General features: G+C 35.1%; 3 protein-coding genes across 3 annotated transcripts; 2 read left to right on the top strand and 1 right to left on the bottom strand.

Annotated features, from left to right (window-relative positions):
* Positions 1–6,614: 6,614 nt before the first annotated feature.
* Positions 6,615–8,990, top strand: LOC122582657. The gene is made up of 2 exons (XM_043755080.1): positions 6,615–7,037; positions 7,586–8,990. The coding sequence occupies exons 1-2, from the start codon at positions 6,618–6,620 to the stop codon at positions 8,858–8,860; spliced, it is 1,695 nt and encodes a 564-aa protein (XP_043611015.1). The 5' UTR covers positions 6,615–6,617; the 3' UTR covers positions 8,861–8,990.
* A 1,134-nt stretch (positions 8,991–10,124) lies between these two features.
* On the bottom strand, positions 10,125–13,311 carry LOC122583775 (probable LRR receptor-like serine/threonine-protein kinase At3g47570). Its single transcript, XM_043756148.1, has 3 exons — positions 10,776–13,311; positions 10,314–10,673; positions 10,125–10,192 (listed from the first exon to the last, which is right to left on the bottom strand). The coding sequence occupies exons 1-3, from the start codon at positions 13,309–13,311 to the stop codon at positions 10,125–10,127; spliced, it is 2,964 nt and encodes a 987-aa protein (XP_043612083.1).
* Positions 13,312–15,241: 1,930 nt separating this feature from the next.
* Positions 15,242–19,148, top strand: LOC122583774 (F-box protein CPR1-like). Its single transcript, XM_043756147.1, has 4 exons — positions 15,242–15,447; positions 17,860–18,397; positions 18,750–18,765; positions 18,910–19,148. Exons 1-4 carry the CDS (start codon positions 15,242–15,244, stop codon positions 19,146–19,148), a joined length of 999 nt encoding a protein of 332 aa, XP_043612082.1.
* Positions 19,149–22,177: the final 3,029 nt, after the last annotated feature.

Genomic DNA, 22,177 nt, shown 5'->3' with positions numbered 1-22,177 from the left:
TTTGACTTGTTAATACAAAGACTGAAGACAGAGAGAAAACTTTCAGAACTCTCATCTGTTAATACAAAGACTTAATTTTTTCTTTTGATTATATCAAATACTTTCATCATCTGTTAATATAACGATATATAAAGAAGATCTAATTTGTATAATGTAATAATTATAATCAGTATATACAAATAGTCTTTGTGACAATAAATCAATATCTAATGAATAACAGAGACACATACAATTTGATTCAAGATGGAATTCATACCTCAATTTGTACAGCCGAAAAACCAAATTCAATCAAAAACCAGCACCGTCGCTTTATTAGTAACTTATATTTAACCTACACTAAGAAATTTTAGTTTTTATATATAGATGAGTTAGAGATATGTATGTATTTATAAGGAACATAAGGAGAGCGGCCCATTGAAAATATATTTTCATAACCCCACATGTTGCGACAGGGTTCAGCATATAATTAAACCGACATATAAACACACCATTGATTGAAAATGTAACCAACAAACTTCGAAGATCGATCCATACAGGATTAGCATAGTAAGGCATTGTACTATTATATATAACACATAAGTATTGAATCAAACATCGTACAAATTAGTAACATCTTAACAAGGCATCTTCATACAAAACTTAATTATCACAACATAAACATTTAGAACCTTGGGTTAGCATAGTAAAGCATATGTTTCTTCGGTCTAGAGAGATACCACGAACCATATGTTGAGCAGGCCCATAGTTTCAAATCAGGATACAACTGCAATCGACAAAATAAGATTACTGGTATAGTCGCAAGTACACCGATAACAATCGGCAACTTCTTGTAATTGTACACTATGAAGAAGTTGCCCCCAAACGCCGCAATCAAGGTGAATATAGAAAGGAAAAGCGTTACCTGACCTAACACCAGTTTTTTGGGTAATGGTTTTAAGAAATCATTTTGTTCATAACGAGAAACCATGATTGATAAGAACATGAGGACTGAAACCGAGGATAGGATAAACGAAATGGCATCCAATGTAATAAACACCATGAATGCTTTGTTATGGAGGAATATAGGAAAGCCATTGTTTTGGTTATATCCACCAGGGATTGTAAAGGCAACCGAAAATCCAATGGTGGATATAAGTGCAGCAGCCACCATGGATTGGCTAATGGTTCCTTTTACCCATTTCTCGCCTTGGGAAGCCAGAGCTTTGTGGTTCTCAGAGAATAACTCAAATGGTTTTCGGCCTGCTGCATTCTTCGCTTCTCTATAATGAGGAGGGATCATCGCTTCCACCTTCTACAACACACAAAAGTGTGTTATATACATTTTAGAATGATTTACATGGTACGGATCGGAACAATATATATTACGAGTACATGCATATATGGTAATATATAATGGAGAAAGCCCGGCCATACATAAAAAAATAAAAGAATTAACTGAATATAACTTAAAACAAATTACAAATATGGTTTGAGATATAAACTAAGTACCTTAAACCATAAAAACTCATGATGCATTAGCAAAGCAGCTCCAGACACTTCCTCGCGTGGATTTCTAGCTGCGCTCATTGCAAAGGAATGCAGCATATTATTTCCGTTTTTGTCTGTGATTCGAGTTACCATCTCCTTCATTGAGCCCATCTCATGTAATAGATTGTAAATACTTTCATGGCGATGAATGACAGCAATGTGAAAGATGCTTTGTCCATCATTATTTCTCTTCCATATGAGATCAGGATAAACACGAATCAGTTCAACTAAAAAGTTGACATTGCCCATTTCCGCGGCAACAAATAGTATTTGGGAAAGGTATGTATCCTTTTCTGCTATTCCAACGACCGGTCCATTTAGTATTGCATCAATTTTATCCTTAGGCTTTACCACAATGTTTCTCCATATCTTTCTTAGTACTTGTGTAGCTTTACCGTCCTTTAAGGAAGGTCCTACCTTCAAACCAATGACTACCATTAACCGAACACAACTAATTAATTAAGCTAGATAATCTAATATAGCTATAGTCTGCATAATTGTAATTGTATATGTTAGCTGATGAATGCACAATACGGAAAGAAACTCACGAGAATTGAGAATACCCACGATTGAATCTGGTTGTTTATCCATAAATGCATAAGGCTTTTGAGCAAATACCTGCAGCATTTTCCTTACACGCTCATCATCATGACCGAGTACAGACTTTTCATGGTCATGTAATATTCGTAATGCAACATCTACAAAAGATTTGAAATTAATTAAGGACTAGCCATGAGGATGAGAAGCATATATATACAGAACATCACAAGTAATCAAGCAATACGTAGAAATCAGGCCTATAGCTAGCGTACGTTGAAACATGAAAAGAGGTTGGGAATGTGTACATGGATTTATGAAATCACATACCGAAGAGATCAGCCTCAATGCATTGCAAGAATATGTTGCTCCAGTCGTCTTCTATCCAATAATAATTTGGTATATGTTGATACTTATCATAGAGATAATTCACCATATCATGTTTTCCATCAACTACGGCTAGATAAAGTGGCATCATGTTCCCACTGCCACGAATCGTCAACACTTCTTGATTCATCTGAAGCATATATTCAGCTATTTTAGTATTCCCAGTCATTGCTGATAAACAGAAGGCGGTGTTTCCCTCTTCATTCTGCAGTTCCAAATCGTCCTTGTCCATCATGCTTAAAAGATGAACAACATACTCGGTGCATTGGGCCATCGCCGCAACATGTAGTGGTGTTTCCTTATTTTCAGTGATACTATACCGCACCAGATATTCATGACCCTTAAGGATGTCTTTTGCAGCTTCCCAATCACCTCGGATTGACGCTTTATAAAGAGGAACACATATATTAAAATAGTCTCTTCTTCTTGATCCTAGTCATTCCAAAATTTAGATATTAGAATCCAATGTTTCCCAAGGTAAGTGCTATATATATATATACATGCCATATAGAATTTTTTTTTTTTGCATATAATGCAAGTAATTAAAATATTCCGATACCAGCCATCAATAGATGTATTAGTTTTGGATTCAAATTCGGGTGCATGAGCAAAATGCTCCCCAGTGAGAGGTTTTCCCATTAAATAACCGGGTTAATTTACTCTTGATGAATTATTAGAGTCAAGTATATGAACATGCAATGTCGTTGAACCCAAATCTACTTTAAAAAAAAAAAAATGATTGTAGTAACTTACCATCGAGTAGATCCCCGCAAGGATGATTATATGTTGGTGCATATGGAGGAATCATCTATATATCCAAATGCTTGTTGCCGTGGACATTCATACTACGAGTATTTGTTACTAAAATGGACAATGGAAACATATTTGTTAATTAGTTATGATGATGAAGATAATCTATCTGTAATTAGTTGACTAATGAGTTTTATAATCATAATAATCTAAGTAGAAAAAAATATTAAAATGATCAGATCGAGTTGTAAGGAATCCAATGAGCATAAAAGCAACTAGGCATTTAAATTGAAGCATTGCTCTTTCATGTAGTTGTAAGCCTCTACAACTATGAAAGGGACATTTTGAGGCTATTTGGTATTTTGGTGTTTATAATCGGGCCGATATTAGTGATGTTTCTATGGGCTACTTGCAAAGCCCAACAGTTATCTTAACATCATGTTTTGTTTACAGAAATCATGAATAACATATTTAGGCATTTAGCCAACAATACTCTCTATAATTATGATTATGACAAGATGAAATATACACAGAATTGTAAGAAATATAAGTTTACCTTATCTCTGTATAATAATAATAATAATATAATAATAACTTAACTTAATCTAATTTAATGCTCTGTATCTTTCTTCGGTAGTAAGAAATAAAACAATTCAGATGACAGACTACATTTTAAAACTTAGTCAATGACAGATACAATATTATTTTCTTAATCCCTTTTAAGAAGAAACGTGTTATATATGTTTTAAAGAGAATAAAAGAAAAAAGCATATTCTTTACATATCCGATTTTTTAGTACAAATGAAGTGATTTTGTTTACGTGTCATCTCTTAAATTTATATATTTATTAACTTTTAGTTATCTTAGTTTATAGTTTTTGGGCACCAAAAGTGGAATTTTGGGACAAAGAAAAAAGGATGTTTGTAATCGCACGTGTTAATATATTGACGTGTCTCACATTCGTGCGCACTATGATACCCGTGTTTTTCCTTCATGAAGACTTCTTTTCAATGTTCACCACCAAAGAGTTAATTTCACAAATTGTCCTTGTAGTTTTACCAAAAAATCACGTTTCATCCTTTAAACTTCAAAATGACACTGGTAGTCTTTTATACGTGGATAATGGTCACGTTTCGTCCTTTAATCTAACAGATGATGATCACGTTTCGTCCTTTAATCTAACGGATGATGGTCATGTTTCGTCCTTTACACAGTCGACTAAAGGACGAAACGTGACCATTATCCGCGTATAAAGGACTACCAGTGTCATTTTTAAGTTTAAAGGATGAAACATGATTTTTTGGTAAAACCACAAGGACAATTTTTGAAATTAACTCACCACCAAGTAGACCAGAATTTTATTTTTTTTCGACCATTCAGTCGGTATGCAACATCAGGGAAACCTCACCTTATAATGGTGAAGCCTTACACGTATCCTAGACAATGAGATATTGACTATGGGCCGTTACAAGTAGTCGGAGGAAAAAACCCCAATGTTTATCATCCCTAAGGATCGAACTAAAGACCTTGGGTAAAACCGGAATTACAATTGTCATCAGTGCTGCTTTCTTAATATATTTGTCGTTCTGTCTTACCTTTGCATTAGACAGAGCGACAAATAACACAACAATTAATCATGGCATAATCACAAGTGTTATTGTTATCATTGTGGACTTTTAAATACTAAAATACATGAACTTAACCGGTTATTATATAATAATAATAACTTGATTCTATTTAAATTGATAACGCAACTTAAACACCAACTGTAGAGGAGCGGAATTCAATGAAACCCTTAAAATCTACTTTGTTAAAGGGGCTAGTTTAAAATATAAAATTATTTTTAGATATATTAGAAAATTAGTATTAAAAAATAAAATTTCATAATATTATAAACTATTTAAGTGGCTTTAAACGAGATTAATTTGTGATTTTTTTGAAGTCTTCAACAAAAATTCTCCTTTATGTGAATTTTGAAACCAGCAACAGAAAACAAAAAAGTTTGTAACCGAGTAACTTATAAAAAGCTAATCTATTTTTTGTACATAGATGTGAAAATGTTTTAAATACTTGTATAAAGGTTCATTAGCTTTTTTGTAAGTGAACTCTTTCATTAAATTTTCTAAAATAAATTTTATATAATGAACAAAATAGTTGTTCATGTATATGAAGAGACAGTTATTTTTGTGATGGTGAAGTTTTAGTTGTTAGACCTTAAAATCAAATTAGTTATAAGAGAAGTGCCGAATAATATTTTCAATCTAATACGAGTCGTATCAAAATTAAAGGCTTTAAAGGCCTAAAGGATCGCATGGTCATAACTCATAATGATGATTTTCATGTGAAGGTTAATCTAGCCGGATAATTATCTTTGATGGATAAAATATGGAACTTTATATATAGTGAAGGGACAACTTTTAATAATCTTATATTAACAACTCATTAAAGGCACTTCCAGAAGCCAATACCTTTGTTTCAAAACCGGGACTTCTCTGCCGTCACGTGCTAAAGTTTGAATAAATCCCCCAGAGTTTTGGAAACATTAAGTTCAAATCCTTTAACTTTGCACAAGCATTAATCTCCTCTATAAAATGCTTTTTTGCTATCCATATTGGACAATTAATTAGTAAAGATTTCAAAATAGTAAAATAAAATAATAATCATATCAAGCTTCTAAATATCCCAATGAGCATGGAAATTGTTATTACTTTAATTTAACGATTATCTATAATTCTATATGAAATATATATTAAGCTTTTACTGCATATTGCACAAATACCTTAATTTGGAATAAATAATAATTCATTGACTATATATAGAGAAATAAAAATATATAGTTCTTAGATAAGTTTGGGTATAAAGTATCTCACATCTTGATAATTTAATCCATAAAAAACATAAATAGTCTAATAATTTATCAATTATAAATTAAATATTAAAAAACAATGAATGAAATTTGATCTCCAATATATACAATGTATGCTAAATAAATTAAATCATCTCGAGAAAATATCAAACTTATTTGCTTCTACACTTTTTTTTTTTTATCATCTTGTATCTACCAAATGTATCAGCTTTTTTACTTTTAAACTTGTTTTGTATAACGTTGTTTTTCATTTTTTTTTTAATTATAAAAATATCAATACTAACTAATTTTGTCATCTTAAAGTGATTTGGGAACTTGTTTGATAAATTGATCAAAACATGAGGGGTGCAATATACAAATAGTCAAAAGAAACTTTCCCTTAAAATGTATTCGTTTTCCAAATGTCACACGTCACGCCGCGTCGAAAGTCCAAAAAAAACGGAGGTAACTTTCCGTGTTTGCATTTTCAAAGTACGCCGTCTTTCAAAGACAAAAACACAACAACTATTTAAATTAATTGCCCAACACAAAAACATTCTCAAAAAAAACAATGGTTGCAAAGATGAAAAAATGGTCACCTTGGCAGCATAATAATAATAATAATAATCCACAACAATCCGCCACATCAAAAAAGTATAGAGTGAAAGTGGAAAGAATAAAGCTGGAAGGATTATTTGAATATGGTGGTGGTGAGAAAGTTATGGGAATTGAGGTAAAATGGAAAGGCGGTGGTGGTGATCAAAAGAAACGTCATCATCAGGGGTTCGGGTTTCGAAAGAAGGCGGGCGGGTCGTCGGGAGAAAGGACGTGGTTTAAAGAAATAGTTGTGAAGAAAGGTGAAGTTGTTGTATGGGAAGAAGAAGATGATATCAATTTGGAGAATGTTTGTCAGTTTTTGAATGGTGATGGATTTAATGATGATCAACATTATAAGCTTTTTCCTTGGATTCTCAAATTCAAATTCACTTATGTGAGTTTACATTTTATTTTTATTTTTAAATATATTTGTTTTTCTTGAGATTTTGTTATTTGGATTGCTATTTTTTGACTTTGTAAACAATTTAGCTAGATGTTTGGTGTAGGATATGATTAACATTTATAAATAATTCTTAAATTTGGGAGATGTTTGGTGTTTTGGGCTAACTTTATTGTTGCATTTGGATTAACCTAGAAGCAATCTAGAGTGCCTGTTTATATGATTTAGCTTAATTATTTGAAAAAATATTACAATAACTTTTTTAAAGGATTAAAACTTGTTGAAATGCTTGTTTATTATAATTAGTCGCTTTTTAAAAATATATATATACGAGTATAATATATATATATATATATATATATATGTCCTGTAATAAGTTAATCAAAGGGGTATTGTATTTGGCATAGCTATGTATGGGTTTAATGAAGCCAACATTGTGACAAATTATTTAGCCCAAGCTTTTTCCAAACACCCATCAATTGCTAATATAGTAATATATATTTTGATCTTCTTGATTGTAACTGAACGATAAATGCGTGCAGGGAGAGCACAACAAGGGGAAAATGGCGGAGATAGGAAAAGTGTCATTGAATTTGGCTGAGTTCACTTCAAAAATAGAGTCTCCAGTTATTGAGAAAAAGCTCCCTGTTGATCTCCAGATTGCAGGATTGACAACACAAGCTACGGTCTCAGTTTTACTAAGTTTTGTGGAAATTAGGGACTCTGGGGAACTTGTTCCTGAGCTGACTCTGGCGGATGATTTTAAAGCTGTAACAGAGAAGAAGAAATTGAGTTTGGAGGAGGTGTTTCTGTCTGACTCGGATAACTCAGTCACATTTGACTCTGATGAGTCTTCTGAGTCACAGTCATCATCTTCGGTTACTGTCCAGGCAGGCCCAGACAAAAAGGCTGGGTTATTTGATTGGAAGAGGCCAAGATTAAACCTTAAACTGAAGAAACCAAAAATCAAGGATTCACGACCACCCACATTGTTCTCAGGCGACTCAAGAGTCTCTGGTCAAGAGCACAAGACCTTGACCCATAACACATTATCAAATACATGGGAAACAAGGGAATTCATTAGTCGAGATAGAGAATCAGTGCTCAATACACAATCATTTTTCGCTTCTTTTGATCAATGTAGTGACAAAGCCGCTGGACCAAGTGCTTGTACAGCCTTGGTCACGGTCATAGCCCATTGGCTAGGGTCAAACGACTCGACCACCATGCCGACAGTTGAACAGTTTGATAATCTCATTATTGATGGTTCATCCGAGTGGAGAAACCTTTGTGAAAATGTAACCCACGTGGCTGAATTCCCTGACAAACATTTCGACCTTGAGACTGTGTTACGGGCAGGGATCCGGCCCATATCTGTTTCTCGAGAGAATTCTTTTGTCGGGTTTTTTAGTCCAGAGAAATTTGACTCTTTGACAGGAGTAATGTCATTTGATGATATATGGGATAACGAGATTAGTCAAAGCCAAGGGGTTTACATAGTGAGTTGGAATGATCACTTTTTCGTGTTGAAAGCAGATGAAGATGGTTATTATATCATTGACACATTGGGTGAACGGCTCGTTGAAGGATGCAACCAAGCATATATCTTGAGGTTCGATAATGGATCGTATATGACCCACAACCGGACTGGGAAAGTAATTTGCCAAGGGAAGGATTGTTGCAAAGAGTTTATTAAGATGTTTTTAGCTGCAATACCACTTAAAGAGCTTGAAATTGAGGAGCAAAAACAGGCTGTTCCTTATTACTCATTGCACCACCGTCTGCAGATCGAATTCAACTTCTGTAGTATGGCGTAGCCATTAGCTTGGTTTCTCTGAAGTGGTGGACTTGTATATTTATGTATATATAGTTGTGTATATAACAGACTTAGTGAATTCTAACTTGTTATGATTCTGTTGATTAATGAAAACATAAATCTTGAAGGTTCCTTTACTTGCATCTAGAAATTTCTGGATATATTAGAAAAATGTTTGATGTTTGATGATGAGACTTTGTTTCTAGTTGGTGGATTACCAACGAATTTGCAATATTTTCTACATGTGAAGTTGCAGTTTCCATATTTGGGATAACCGTGATTCATAAGTATTTGTATTCCTCGTGATATTTTGAACTGCAGGGTGGACCCGTTACTGGTGACTGACCCACAGCAGCTTGTTGTTTATCAAGCACTGAAGAGCAGATATGAGCATCTAGTAAGTTGAAAAAGAGCTGTTTCCAATTTGGACCCATCCCATGTAAGCGGGTCAATTTTGGTTATGTTTCTATCTTGAATGGGTCAAAAGGATAGGATTTAATGTAGTAAATTTGAACTGGTATGGTATGGGTGAAAGTTTCCCAAACTGTAATTTGAATCAAAATTTCACCTAAATCATATTATTTATTAAATTAGATAATTTTTGAAATAATTTGATAATACCATACACATCTGTTTAGTTTTTGTAATTTAGGACATTATAGATACTTGAGTATACATTGCCTGACTTTAAACCATTTGACCTGCTTCTCTTTATTTTTCTGAAATTTTCTAATTTTACTTGTTTGACTTTGACCATCTGCAGTTGCACCTTAGTGTCAATGATCCATTGGTGCCTCTATTTGTTTATTCATATTATCTTGACGCTTACTCTGATCCTATTGGTGGCAGCAATCAAAAGTCATACACATGGCAGCTGTGGTTAAACCATTAATGGATTACGTTCATGGAAGCGCTGCATTAACAGAACTGGAAAGCGGAAGCTCTAGCTGGAGAAGCCAATGGACCATCACATGGTCAAACCTTGGAACCAGCAAATCCCTGAGATTAAGCCACCAAGGTACGTAGATATCTGTGCATGTTGTAAATTTTCAAGTCATTGCTCCAAAAATGGCATGTTGTAATTTTGGTCTTATAAAATACGCTTTTGATTTATAGGTGTAAAGAACTAAAGATAAATTCTGGGCTTCATATAAACGGATGACTATATATGTTCTGATTTACTAAGTAAATTCAAGGTCAACCTTTTGATCTTATCAGCTGACACTTTGAAATAGCATTTGGTTGCAACCCAAGTAACGTGGTCATCAGTTGGGATTATTGGATACTTGATCAGTACCTTTTGATGGAAAACACATTGAAATAGCTAGCATTCCTTAATCAATCACAACCACTCATATTTCACACTATAACACATCATTGGAAAAATGACTTGGCTAGCTACAGCTTTATTTCACTTTCACTTTTACAATGAGACATTGCTCCAGTCTACGTACCTCCAAGAAACGTTTCCCTGACAGACTGCAGTTGATCAAAGACATTGCTCATGTCTATCCGAGCTCTGGGCGATTCCATGGAGCAAGAAATGCCAATTTGATAAACTGCAGTTAGGGACTTCTTGATTGATCTATGAGTTTCATGATAACTTGTATTTTCCTTTTGTCTGGTTTCCAAAAGTTTGGGATCAGTTATCTCCATAACTCGATCAGGTAAAGCCATCTTCACAAAATCATGAAGACTCAGGCCATTGCTGAACATATCGTGAGTAGGGCATTTGGCTGTAAAAGTCTCTAGTATGAGGATTCCGAAACTGTAGATATCTGCATATGTTGATGTTTGACCTCCCATTCCATATTCTGCATGGTATAGACATGAAACTATAAAAGAGATATCTTTATCAAGAGCGGATTATATTTTGCAAAAAAACTACCATTATATAGATGAGGAAGAAAAATTACCAGGTGCAGCATAACCTATTGTGCCTATTATACCAAGGGAACTTGTGTGGCTTGCAGAAAAATCATGGGAGGTATATTGAAGAAATCTTGCCAAGCCAAAATCACCAAGATGAGCAACCATGTCAGCATCCAACAAAATGTTACTAGGCTTAATATCACAATGAACCATCGGTGATCCACACTGGCAATGAATATAGTCAAGAGCTCTAGCCACATCGATCACTATGTTCAACCTCTGAAAGAAGTTTAAACATCTGGTTTCCTCCTCGATCTCTAGACCAACTACCGGATATTGATGCAACCAGTCTTCCAAACTCCCATTCACCATATACGAATAGATAATTGCTTTAAAGTCATTTCCTTGAAAATCAATACCTGAACAGGAAGTTATGATTTTCACAAGATTCCTGTGTCTGATCTTTCTCAAAGCTTCACCTTCGGCAATAAAAGTCTTGTGAGCACCATGAACCGCAAGTTTTAGTACCTTCACAGCAACAACTTGTGGTCCATCTTTTTGAGACAGTACTGCCTTATACACAGAACTGAACTTTCCGGAACCTATCAAGTTTTCGGAAGAAAACCCATTGGTTGCTTTCTGTAAGTTTCTATAAGATACGTGTGGAAAACTTTCGATGTTGGAGTCACTCCCTAGAGATGTCTTCTTACCATACTTTCGTTTATATACCCAATAAAATGTTACTGCTATGATTAGGAAACACATCACACTTACAACTGGTATGATGATTCGTAAGGAATGAGTTCTTTTTTTCCGTTCTGGTTCTTCAAGAGTACACTCATGCAAATGAAATTCTTGAACCCCGCCACAAAGGTTAGCATTTCCAATAATGGAAACAATGCTTGTGTTCTTAAAAGCTCCCTGTTCTGGCAACTTTCCCTCAAAACCGTTGAAAGATAAATTTAAAGTGCTGAGAAACACAAAATCTCCGAAGTACGAGGGAATTTTCCCTATTAAGTTGTTGTGGGAAAGATCTAGAGCTTCTAGTCCTTTCAGTGAGCTAAATGTATCTGGAATTTCCCCCTGAATTGTATTTCCGGACAAGGATAAATCAACCAAATTCGTGCATTTTCCAAGACTAGATGGAATTACCCCCGAGATGTTGTTGTTTGAAACAGAAAACTGTTGCAAATTCTGCAAGTTGCCTATTTCCAAAGGCAGAGGACCCACAAAATGGTTGTAAGAAAGGCCAAGACCTAATGTCAATGAAGATAGACTGAAAATCTCTTTAGGTATGGTACCATTGAGGTTATTATAGTCAAGTTGCAACAGCTGCAACTCTCTACAGTTTGATAGACTATACGGTACAGTCCCCTCAAGATTGTTGTAATATAAATCAAGTATAACCAATAGTGAGAGATTTCCCAAGGAGAAGGGTATGGAACTTGATAATGAGTTATTTTGGAGTGACAATACTCCCACTTTTCTAAGCTTCCCAATTGACTCGGGAATTCTACCAGTGAATTGGTTGGAGTGTAGCCTCAGTATCTCAACGTTAACTATCTGCCCGATTTCAAAAGGGATATTACCAGAAATTAGATTTGTATGTATAAGTAGCTGAGTGAGTTGGGTAAAATTAAACAATGATTTCGGCAAGACACCTCCAAGATTGTTGTTATCGAAAATCAAAATATTTAAGTTAGTACAGTTGGCCAAAGATGATACAAAGTCTAGATTATTAGGATTTCCATCCCCAAGTAGATTATGACCAACCGCAAACCATGTCAATCTCGTTAGCTGATTGAAACCTGGCACAGTTCCAGTGAATAAGTTGTCACCAAGGTCCAGGAATTCAAGATTCGATGCATTAGTTAATGAAAGTGGAATGGGTCCAGTAAATTTGTTTACTGGAAGGTTCAAATATTCAAGTCTAGAGTATCTTTGTGCAATGTCTGCAGGGAGATTCCCTCCAATCTTATTGTCAAGCAAACTTATCAAAGTCAATGACGAAAGATTGAAAAACGAAGATGGTAAAATGCCTGAAAGGTTATTTATTGGGAGCCCAAAATACAACAAATTGGACAACTGACCAAGAGTATCTGGAATGCTTCCATGGAAATTATTTGACCCACCAGATATATACTTAAGGGACGTAAAATTTCCAATAAACTTGGGTATTTCTCCTGTAAGGTTGTTAAGGTGGAGGTCTATGACTTGAAGCTTAGTGAGTGATTCAAACTCATTAGGAAAAATCCCTATGAACTGGTTCCCACTCAGATTAAGAGCCAAAAGATTTAGACATCGAGATATGTTCGAAGGAATCTCACCTGACAGAGAATTGTTGGAAATTCCTAGCCTCCTTAATCTTGATAACCTGCCAACTTCCTGTGGGAGGGTGCCTGTGAAGCTATTGTTGTTAAGGAGAAGCTCCCTAAGAAAGGACAGGTTACCAACTGCGGGTGATATTGAACCAGAAAGGCCACCAGACCACAAATTCAGGGTGACAACTCTCTTGTCTCTTAGACTGCACGCGATACCTGTCCAGTTACAGAAATGGATCGAATCGTTCCATGATCTCATGATTTGATTTGGGTCCAAGCTTATGTGTTCTTTGAACGAGAGCAAGGCTAAGCGGTCTATCTCATCACCATCAACGGCAAAAGAAACTGAGGGAAATATACAAAACAACAAAATGCAAGGAAGGAAGATGTGCATCTTATGTTGGATATTGTTCATGGGTATAATGCTGTTAAAAATTGTCATTTTAGTTGAATGGGGCATAACGAGAACATTAATAAATACTCCGACTCTATTGATATATATGATCAAACACGTAGGTTCACTGGTTTAAAATTGCAATCGTCACGTATATATTTTCTTTGATTTTCTCCCGTTGTAATTGTAGACGACTTGAATCCATGTGACAAATGCAGCATATTTTTTAGTTAGCTAGTCTTTGGTTGAAAAGAGTTTAATATAGATAGAAGTCATGTCATGATCATGTCACTATATGGTTGTATCATAATCAAGTGTATCCGATTAAGGTTGACTATTTTATGCTGTTACATATTTCCCTAGTTTAAGCTTGAACAATAAGTTATGTATTGTAATCAAGTGTATCTAGTTTAAGATTGACAATTTTTTTATTGGTAGAAAAGAAGATACGATTTCCCTTTTGTTCACTTCCTAAACTTTTTCCTTTATCCCTTTTTGCGTTATATATACACAGAATCCAGATATTTCACTTAATACACACACATATATATATATATAAAATATATATATTCATATTCGATTATACGCACAATTAAGCTCTTTAATCTAACCAATCTACACAATTATTACATACATATATAAGTTTGCAAACCCAAACATCACTATTTTGCTTGTTTGTCTTCTGAAAGTCAAACTCCATATAATTTGACTTTAACAATTCAACACTTATATCTCATAAAAACTTCATCCAATCGCTAAAGTCATTTTAAATATAAGTTTATAAAAAACTTGAACATAGCGGCAACCTGTCCAGCACAATGACTTCCACATGACCTCCCAAAAAGTTGCAAACACGACTAACTTTTGTATGTTTTCACTTTGCAGGCTCCCCAATTAACCATTCTTCCAAAGAAGTTACAGTAATAAAAGACCACCAACATCACAAAGTCATAAATAAATGAAATTAACGGCCTATTTCCCTTTTGTTTTATTTTTTTTATCCTCATTTGGGTTATACACAGAATCGAGATACTTCACTTAATACATATGTTCAATTATTATTATAAGCTTAATAATAAAAGTCTTCAATCCAATCAATCTACACAAATACGTACATATATAACTTTTACAAACCCAATCATCACTACATTGCTTGTTTGACTTTTCAAGTCAAAGTAGCTCGATATGGTTTGACTTTGACAATTCAACGCTTATATCTTTCATTAAACTTATAAAAACTTCTTTCAATCGCACCTGTCACTTTCATAACTTTTATAATCATTTTCTCTAACAACCATAATCATATGGTTAAACAGGAACTAATCAAATATAGGCTCATCCAGACGGTTTTATACAATTTACTCTTAAACTAATATCATTTGTGTAACACTGTGACCTTGGTGACTTTGTTACACAAACTTTAGACTTCATTAACACATAGTTTCCAAAAAAAAGAAATATTAAGCTAAAAAAGAATAAAAAATTATGTGGCCCATTCTTTTTTTGCGGGCCAAGTTTCTTAAGTTGATATTTGGTTCATTTTTTTCATAAGTTATATTAGCTAAAAGGGCCAACGTTATTAGGAGTTAATTAGCGTTAGGGTTAAGCCTAATCTTATTCTTTGATTTTGTTCGAGAGGCTGCAGGTATACAACATCTTTCTTCTAAGCTTAGTTAAATTAATTAATCTACAAATATATATATATTCTCTCATATGATTTCTGGTTGTTGCTTATATGTAATTCTAATTGTTAAAATCACGAAATTCTATAGCTGTTATTTGATAGTGCATAAATATGGCGGGCGTTGATAGACTACCCGATGACATACTTGACAATATACTTGCTCGACTTCCCACCAAGCCATTGATACGGTGTAGATGTGTATCAAAACATTGGAACCATTTGATTAGAGATCCTAACTTTATCAAGTCAATTAGAGCACGTCGAATGATCATCTTAGTCACATCCAATAAACATCTTAATCTTGTAGATGCCAATGTGTAACACCCCGAGCTAGGGCTCGAAATATTACGGAAATTATATAGCGCACAGTGGAATTATCGTAGAACATAAACTACATGAAAATAAAGGATTCGGTGAATCCAAACCAACATTTAAGGTGCAAGATACAAAGTAAACAAGAAGTCATGAATGAGAAATAGACGGGTCATTACAACTAATTTCATAAGTACCAAGCATAAACCTAAATGGACAACGGATCACGGATCCATGGGAGTCCCAATCCAAGCTCTAGCAGAAACAACAAGTAGCCAATCAATACTCCAACTTCACATAAATACCTGAAAAGTGCACTAAACAAAGTCAACACTAGGTTGGTGAGTTCGTAGTGATGGATCACAAGGAGCCATCGACAATAATCACAATACATATAAGGAAGATCCAGCATACAAGTAGCCTTCACGTACCACACTATCAACCCATCATGATTTCACAATCTAAACAAGCGTGTGATGGTAAACACATAATATGCCAATGCCAAATAGGAATCGTATGCAAGTCAAAGTCATAATGCGTATGATATGCATGCCAATGTCGAATGCGTATGATATGCATGCCAAAATCCAAAGTACTCGTATAGTGGCCTTACGGTTCAACAACCTGCCTTTAGAACCATTAACAACCAACCAATGCATCCCAAATGCATTTCCCCAAACCGCCCCAAACCTTGATTTACCACAAAGTCCCATAAACTAGCCAATATCCATATCGAAGCTTAAGTGTGTTGCCTCTATCACAATTCCATCAATAATCATCCATCAATCCAACCAACCGAAACCATGCGTACATACACTTAAGAGGATTCTACTTCCAACGAGTTCTCGATGCTTATATATAGGGTCACCCGCAGCCTTCCCACCACATACCAAACTCTTTGAACGTATAATCGACATCCATGTATGCACAACTATCCTAATAACTACTATAATCCAAACATATGCATAATCAATCAATCAATTCATCAAACAATTCATAATTCAATCCACAATTCAATCAACATTTAATCACACAATATTTAATCATAACAAGTGCAAATAAATTAATTAGAAACCATCAAACCATTTATAAGTCAATCAAACAAACAAACACGTATGGGTGCACTTTCCAGCCCGAATCTCGAGCGAGTAGGGAACTACGGAACTCACCTTGGTTTCCAAGCAAAACGACAAGTTAAATTTGGGCTATAAACGTTCAACGATTGCCACGTGTCCACAACCTATCAATGTACATCACATTACAATCAATTCCAACTTTTATAACCTTAACAAGTTGGTCTAGCAAGTTCAAGTTGAGTCACAACCCCACTAACGCTTAAACAACCTTCTCGGGTGTAAATAAGACACTTAGACTCGACATTTTTAGAAATGGGGGAGGTCTCATCCCAAATGAGGGTCATTACAAGAAACTAGACTCTTTCACGAATCCAACGGTAGGTCACACGTCTTGATTGGGCTTACGGTTTGAGAGGTACGACTATTTTAAGAACAAGTGAGTTTGCGATGTTCAGGGGTCAGGTGCGGCGCACCAGAAGGGTGGTGCGACGCATTTTTTGTTTAGAAAACTCACTCAGACCCTGGTGCGATGCACCTATGCCCAGTTCAGTTCCAGATCATCCAAACACGAACCAAACTCGACCCAAACTCAATTTTTGACCTAGAAATCGATTTAGGAGGCTTCAAGACTCATTTTGAAGCATAATTAAACATGCCTTAACATAAATAAACATAACCCACCTTACAAATCCATTCCATAACTCAAATCAAACTCAAATTCTTGAATTAACTTCCTAAAACCCTAAATGACACTTGCAAGCTTTTCAACTCGATTCAAGACCCGAATCCACTTGACATCAACTAGAAACAAGTAAACCAAGATAAAATAAAGGTTATGGAACAAGTTTAGCTTACCAAATCTTCACCTAGCACTCAAACCCGAATCTTGACCCGTATGGGATGTTTTCTTGCACCTTGGACTTCAAAACCCGAATTTTTGATATGATGCTAAGAAGATGATGTTGATTATTATTCTAGTTCTTAATCTTGCTTAAGTTTTTATAAAAGTGATAGAAATATAGAGAGAGAGAAGTGTGTGTGTTCTTGGAAGAGAGTTAGAGAGAGAAAGGAGATGAAGAATGAGTGGGTGGGAGGGAGGAGATGAGGATAAGGGGGTGGGGTTGGGTCATGGGTTGACCCGCTTCACACATTACTAGCTTAATTAAATCGTCGTCGTAAGTCATCTAATAACGTATTGTTCAACACGTAGTCACGTGACCCGTTAAGCGTTTTGCCCATCATTTAATCTCAAAGGAGCTAAACCCATCATTAATTCAATTTAATAAGCATTTTTCAATTGATGCTTAACGTTTGTGCTCCTAATGCATCTTGGAGGCATAGATATCCTGAGGTCAGAGTTGTTGGAACAATAAATGGCATAGTGGTTTTGCAATATTATGGTGGCGTACGAGCAACTCTTCCTCATACTTGTGCTGGTGATTTGATGCTTTTCAATCCCTTTACCCGTAAGTACTTAAAACTTCCCCGTAGTGAGGGGCAATATTGTATACAACCTCCCTTTAGTTTCCGGGGTGGCTTTCCCCACAACATAACCAGTGCATATGGATTTGGCTACGGTAGTAGTGCAAATGACTTGAAAATAGTCAGGTTTAAAGAGTACAACCTGGATTGTCATAACAATGGTTGTGGCGGTGATGTTTGTGAGATCTTTAGTCTCGAAGAGTTTATGTGGAGCAAGCCACGAGACATGAATATCAAACATATTCGGTTTGAGGAAACTGTGGGTACGTTTGTAAATGGATTTTTGTATTGGATTCAGAGTGGAAACAAACTGGTTGCCCTAGACGTTGCAAAGATAGTAGTTTCGGAAATACATTTACCTTCCCAAACATCATATGATGAAAGCCAGAGCCGGCTCGTTAGTTGTAGAGGGTTAGGCATGGGCCTAAGGCCCCCAATGTTTAAGGCCCCTAAATTTTAGTTTTTTAGGTTAGACATACATTGGGCTTCTTTTTTAAAGCATGTTTATTTAGAAATTATAATTACAAAGAGCCTCCCATCTTTCTATGAACATGAACGACTTTAACTCTTTCCAAACATCATCACTTTTTCTTAAGATCTAAGATACTTTTATAATTGAATATTATACTTGAAGTACTTACCAGTAGAGATGCATCAAAATTTGTGGTTAGTAACTTAGTATCACTTGTTTCTTTGTTTTTTTTACTTACTAGAAATGCATGTAATTTTGTTGTGTATTATATTTGTAGCTACTTGAAGCACATTGTAAGTACTTTTCCTATCAATCCTAATGTGCCAATTATATTAAAAGGCTTTTCGGGTCAACCTTAGAACCTACTACGCTTAATTTGTATGCCAATGAACTAGGCCTCCAAATTGGTCCAGCCTAAGGCCCCCAAAAATGTTAAGCCGGCCCTGATGAAAGTAGACGTCGATTAGGTACCATACATGGACGCCTTTGCTTGCTGACAAGGACCAATTATGACGATGCCGATGTTAAGTTTTGGGTGATGAACGAAAACCACTCGTGGTGTTCAGTTACGTTAGCGTGTACATTAGTTTTACAGGATGTTGGTTGGGCATACCATCAGCACCATATGATTTGCATATTGGATAACGGAAGGATTCTCAAGAGGCAACAAGAATAACTTTATATTTACGACACATTAGATGGTTCGTCTACGTTGTTGATGGACTTTTTGATGACTGAGAACATTACATTGAGCCATACAACACATGGCATAGAGTACGTAGAGACCCTAGTTTCACTTTCAGATATCTCTTTTATATGTTAATTATACCTTCTAGCTAGCTAGCAAGGTTTCCCTTTGAATCTAATAGTAATGCAATTAATTAGTTGTCATATCGATCGCAAAAGCTTCGATCAAATTGTTCTTCAAAAATTAGAGCACTAATTATTTCTAATTGCAGCTCTTGATTAATATTGTGGTTGGCCGGGTGTCTCTTGTATTTTTTTTTTATTGGATCTTATAAGATAATGGCCTATTTAATTGTAAAGTCACTCAACTTGTTCCAAATATCTTTTTTGGGTCCGAACAAAAAAGTTATCTATTGTGAGAAACAAAACCGGTTAAAACGTCTTTAAAGGGTCTGTCATCAAGTAACCAGTCACTTTCTATTTTGAATTTCATTTTGATTTTTTATTGTTAACCATATTAATGACGTGAATTTTTCCACCTCATTTTTTATTTTCTATGTAATTTCTCATATTTTGGCCTTAGGTAACCAACTAACCATCAACAACTTTACAAAAAAAAAAAAAAAAAAAAAAAAACCTAACCATCAACAAAAATTCATATTCATATAAATATGGATAGATCTACAAATTCATTTTTCAAAACCCACGTATATATTATGATATTCACCCACAAGTTTATTAATCTTAAATCCTTACCATCCCCATAACCCAGACATCATAATCTAATTGGGGTTTTCATCGACCAAGATCAATGGTGAGTAAGGATGGTGGGTTTTCATCAGCACCGAGTCAAACTCCATCTCGGGAGACACCGTTTCGAATATTGAAGTTTTTTTGACGTAGTAGGAGGCGACGGCAGATGGCTGTATTTTCTCCGCCTCCACATCCGATTTCAAGATCTCTCCATGGCTGTGGCCAAAAGTTGTAAGCTTTACTGGGTTGTTTGTTTAGCATCATCAGTTCTTTGGCGTCAAAATCAACACCATCAGCGTCGCCACCAGTTCGGGCAACAAAACCTAATCCCCAAATAAACAAAATCAAGCAAAACCCATATCATAAAATCAACAAATTAAAGCTAAATGATATGTACCTTTTTAGAGTTATATAATCTTCTTGGTTCTTGATTTTCAATTTCAAAAAAAAACCCATACGATTTGTACATGTTGTTGTTGATTTTCCAATTTAAACTTCATTATAAATATTGTTGAGCATCTAAGGCCAAAAGTCAACAGATAGCTACCATTGGATTCTTCTTTTGTACACTTTCCAAAGTTTTGTATTCTCGATATTCACATACATATACAAATCTATGTTTCATGAATAATTTTCATAAGAGTGTGACAGTGATGAACTGAGTTTTCAAATGTAAATTTGTATTACAATTTTAATCGTTTTCTTGATACAGAAAAAACTTTGGTGTATGATGTATTTCTAATTCTGGTGATATCCTCAATGTTGTTGAGAGTTCTTATCTATTAGATTTATTATTATTTGTGTGGATTAAATTTATTATTTTAATTATTCATATAATAAAAATAATGTCCATAAGGCTTCTACGTGGTAAAAATAAGCAACAACCGGATACACATCATCTGTCAGCCGGTAGAGACCCTTTAAAGATGTTTTAGCCGGTTTTGTTACCCACAATAGAGAATTTTTTTGTTCGGGCCCAAGAAAAGATATTTTGGACAAGTTGAATGACTTTCCAAACTAATAGCCCTAAGATAATGTAGGGTGTCTTTTAAGACATTGAGAGATCAAGTTTCATTGTTATTGTTACGAATATGGTCTAAAGTAATTTGGTTGCTAAGTACGGGATATTATGATTTATGAACATACATTGAAATCGGTATTGATGCCATATTTTGGTGATTTGAAGGATCATTGACGATATCAACCTGTAACATTCGCGAATTTTGACCTATTTGACAATGTGATTAATTGTAACACTCGTGGTGATGGACCCGTTGACTTTCGTTAATTATGCAGGTAGCATTTGCCTTTTCTTTTCGGATTCATCCTTCATGTGTATAACTCGTGTTTCTAGTAGACTAAATGTGGCGAAATCAGAAAATAGACTAATTCCCAGAGTAATAGTCTAAATAGACAGAGTGAGACTAATTCTTGGAGTAATAGTCTAAGTGTTGGAACCCCACACCCCCTTATCTTAGACTTATTTCCCTTCCACCCATCTCATTCTATCTTACATTTCTCTCTCTACACTCTCTTTTCTCCTCCTTCTCTCTAGAATCCAAAAACCAAAACACCTTCTTAACATTTGTTGTAGATTTTCAGATTTTTAGGTTTGGGTTATCATCAAAAGTGTTAGTAAATTATGTTATAATAATAATATCCTTCCAAAGTCCAAGATCTACTTGGTTTCAAAGTGTTCATCCTCCTCCTAGCTCCAAATTTGGATTTTATGCTCGTAGGACGAATTGGTAAGTGAAACCTAACTTAATTTCTCCATTTCATGTCATTAAACATGTTTCCTAGTCAAATCTTATAGGTTCTTGCTTGATTTCGGGTCAAAAATGGATTTGGGTCAATTTAGGGTTTCATTAGGGTTTTGGTTGAATTTGAGGTGAATCCGGATTTGTATGATGTTATGAATCGAATCTATGATAGGGATTTTGTTTGTTTATGTCAAATGATGTTGGTTTGTGCTTCAAAACATGTCTTGAACCTTCCTTGGTCGACTATGGGGTCAAAATGGGTGTTTTTGGGTCGTTTATGGTGATGAACTGCTGCTGTTGGGTGCAGATTCTTCTCACTGCGGCACAGTGGGAAGGGTCAGACCCCACTGCGGCGCAGTGGCATTTTTCTGGTCACATGTCAATTTCAAACGCTTATAACTTTTGATCCGTAAGTCCGTTTTAGGCATATGATCTATCGTTGGAATCGTGAGAGAGTCTACTTTATCATGGTGTAATCCTTATAGCTTGAATCCACTGCCAT

The sequence above is a fragment of the Erigeron canadensis genome, chromosome 9 (genome assembly GCF_010389155.1).
Source record: "Erigeron canadensis isolate Cc75 chromosome 9, C_canadensis_v1, whole genome shotgun sequence".
Classification (NCBI taxonomy): Eukaryota; Viridiplantae; Streptophyta; class Magnoliopsida; order Asterales; family Asteraceae; genus Erigeron; species Erigeron canadensis.
This window is presented reverse-complemented; position numbering and strand designations above follow the sequence as displayed.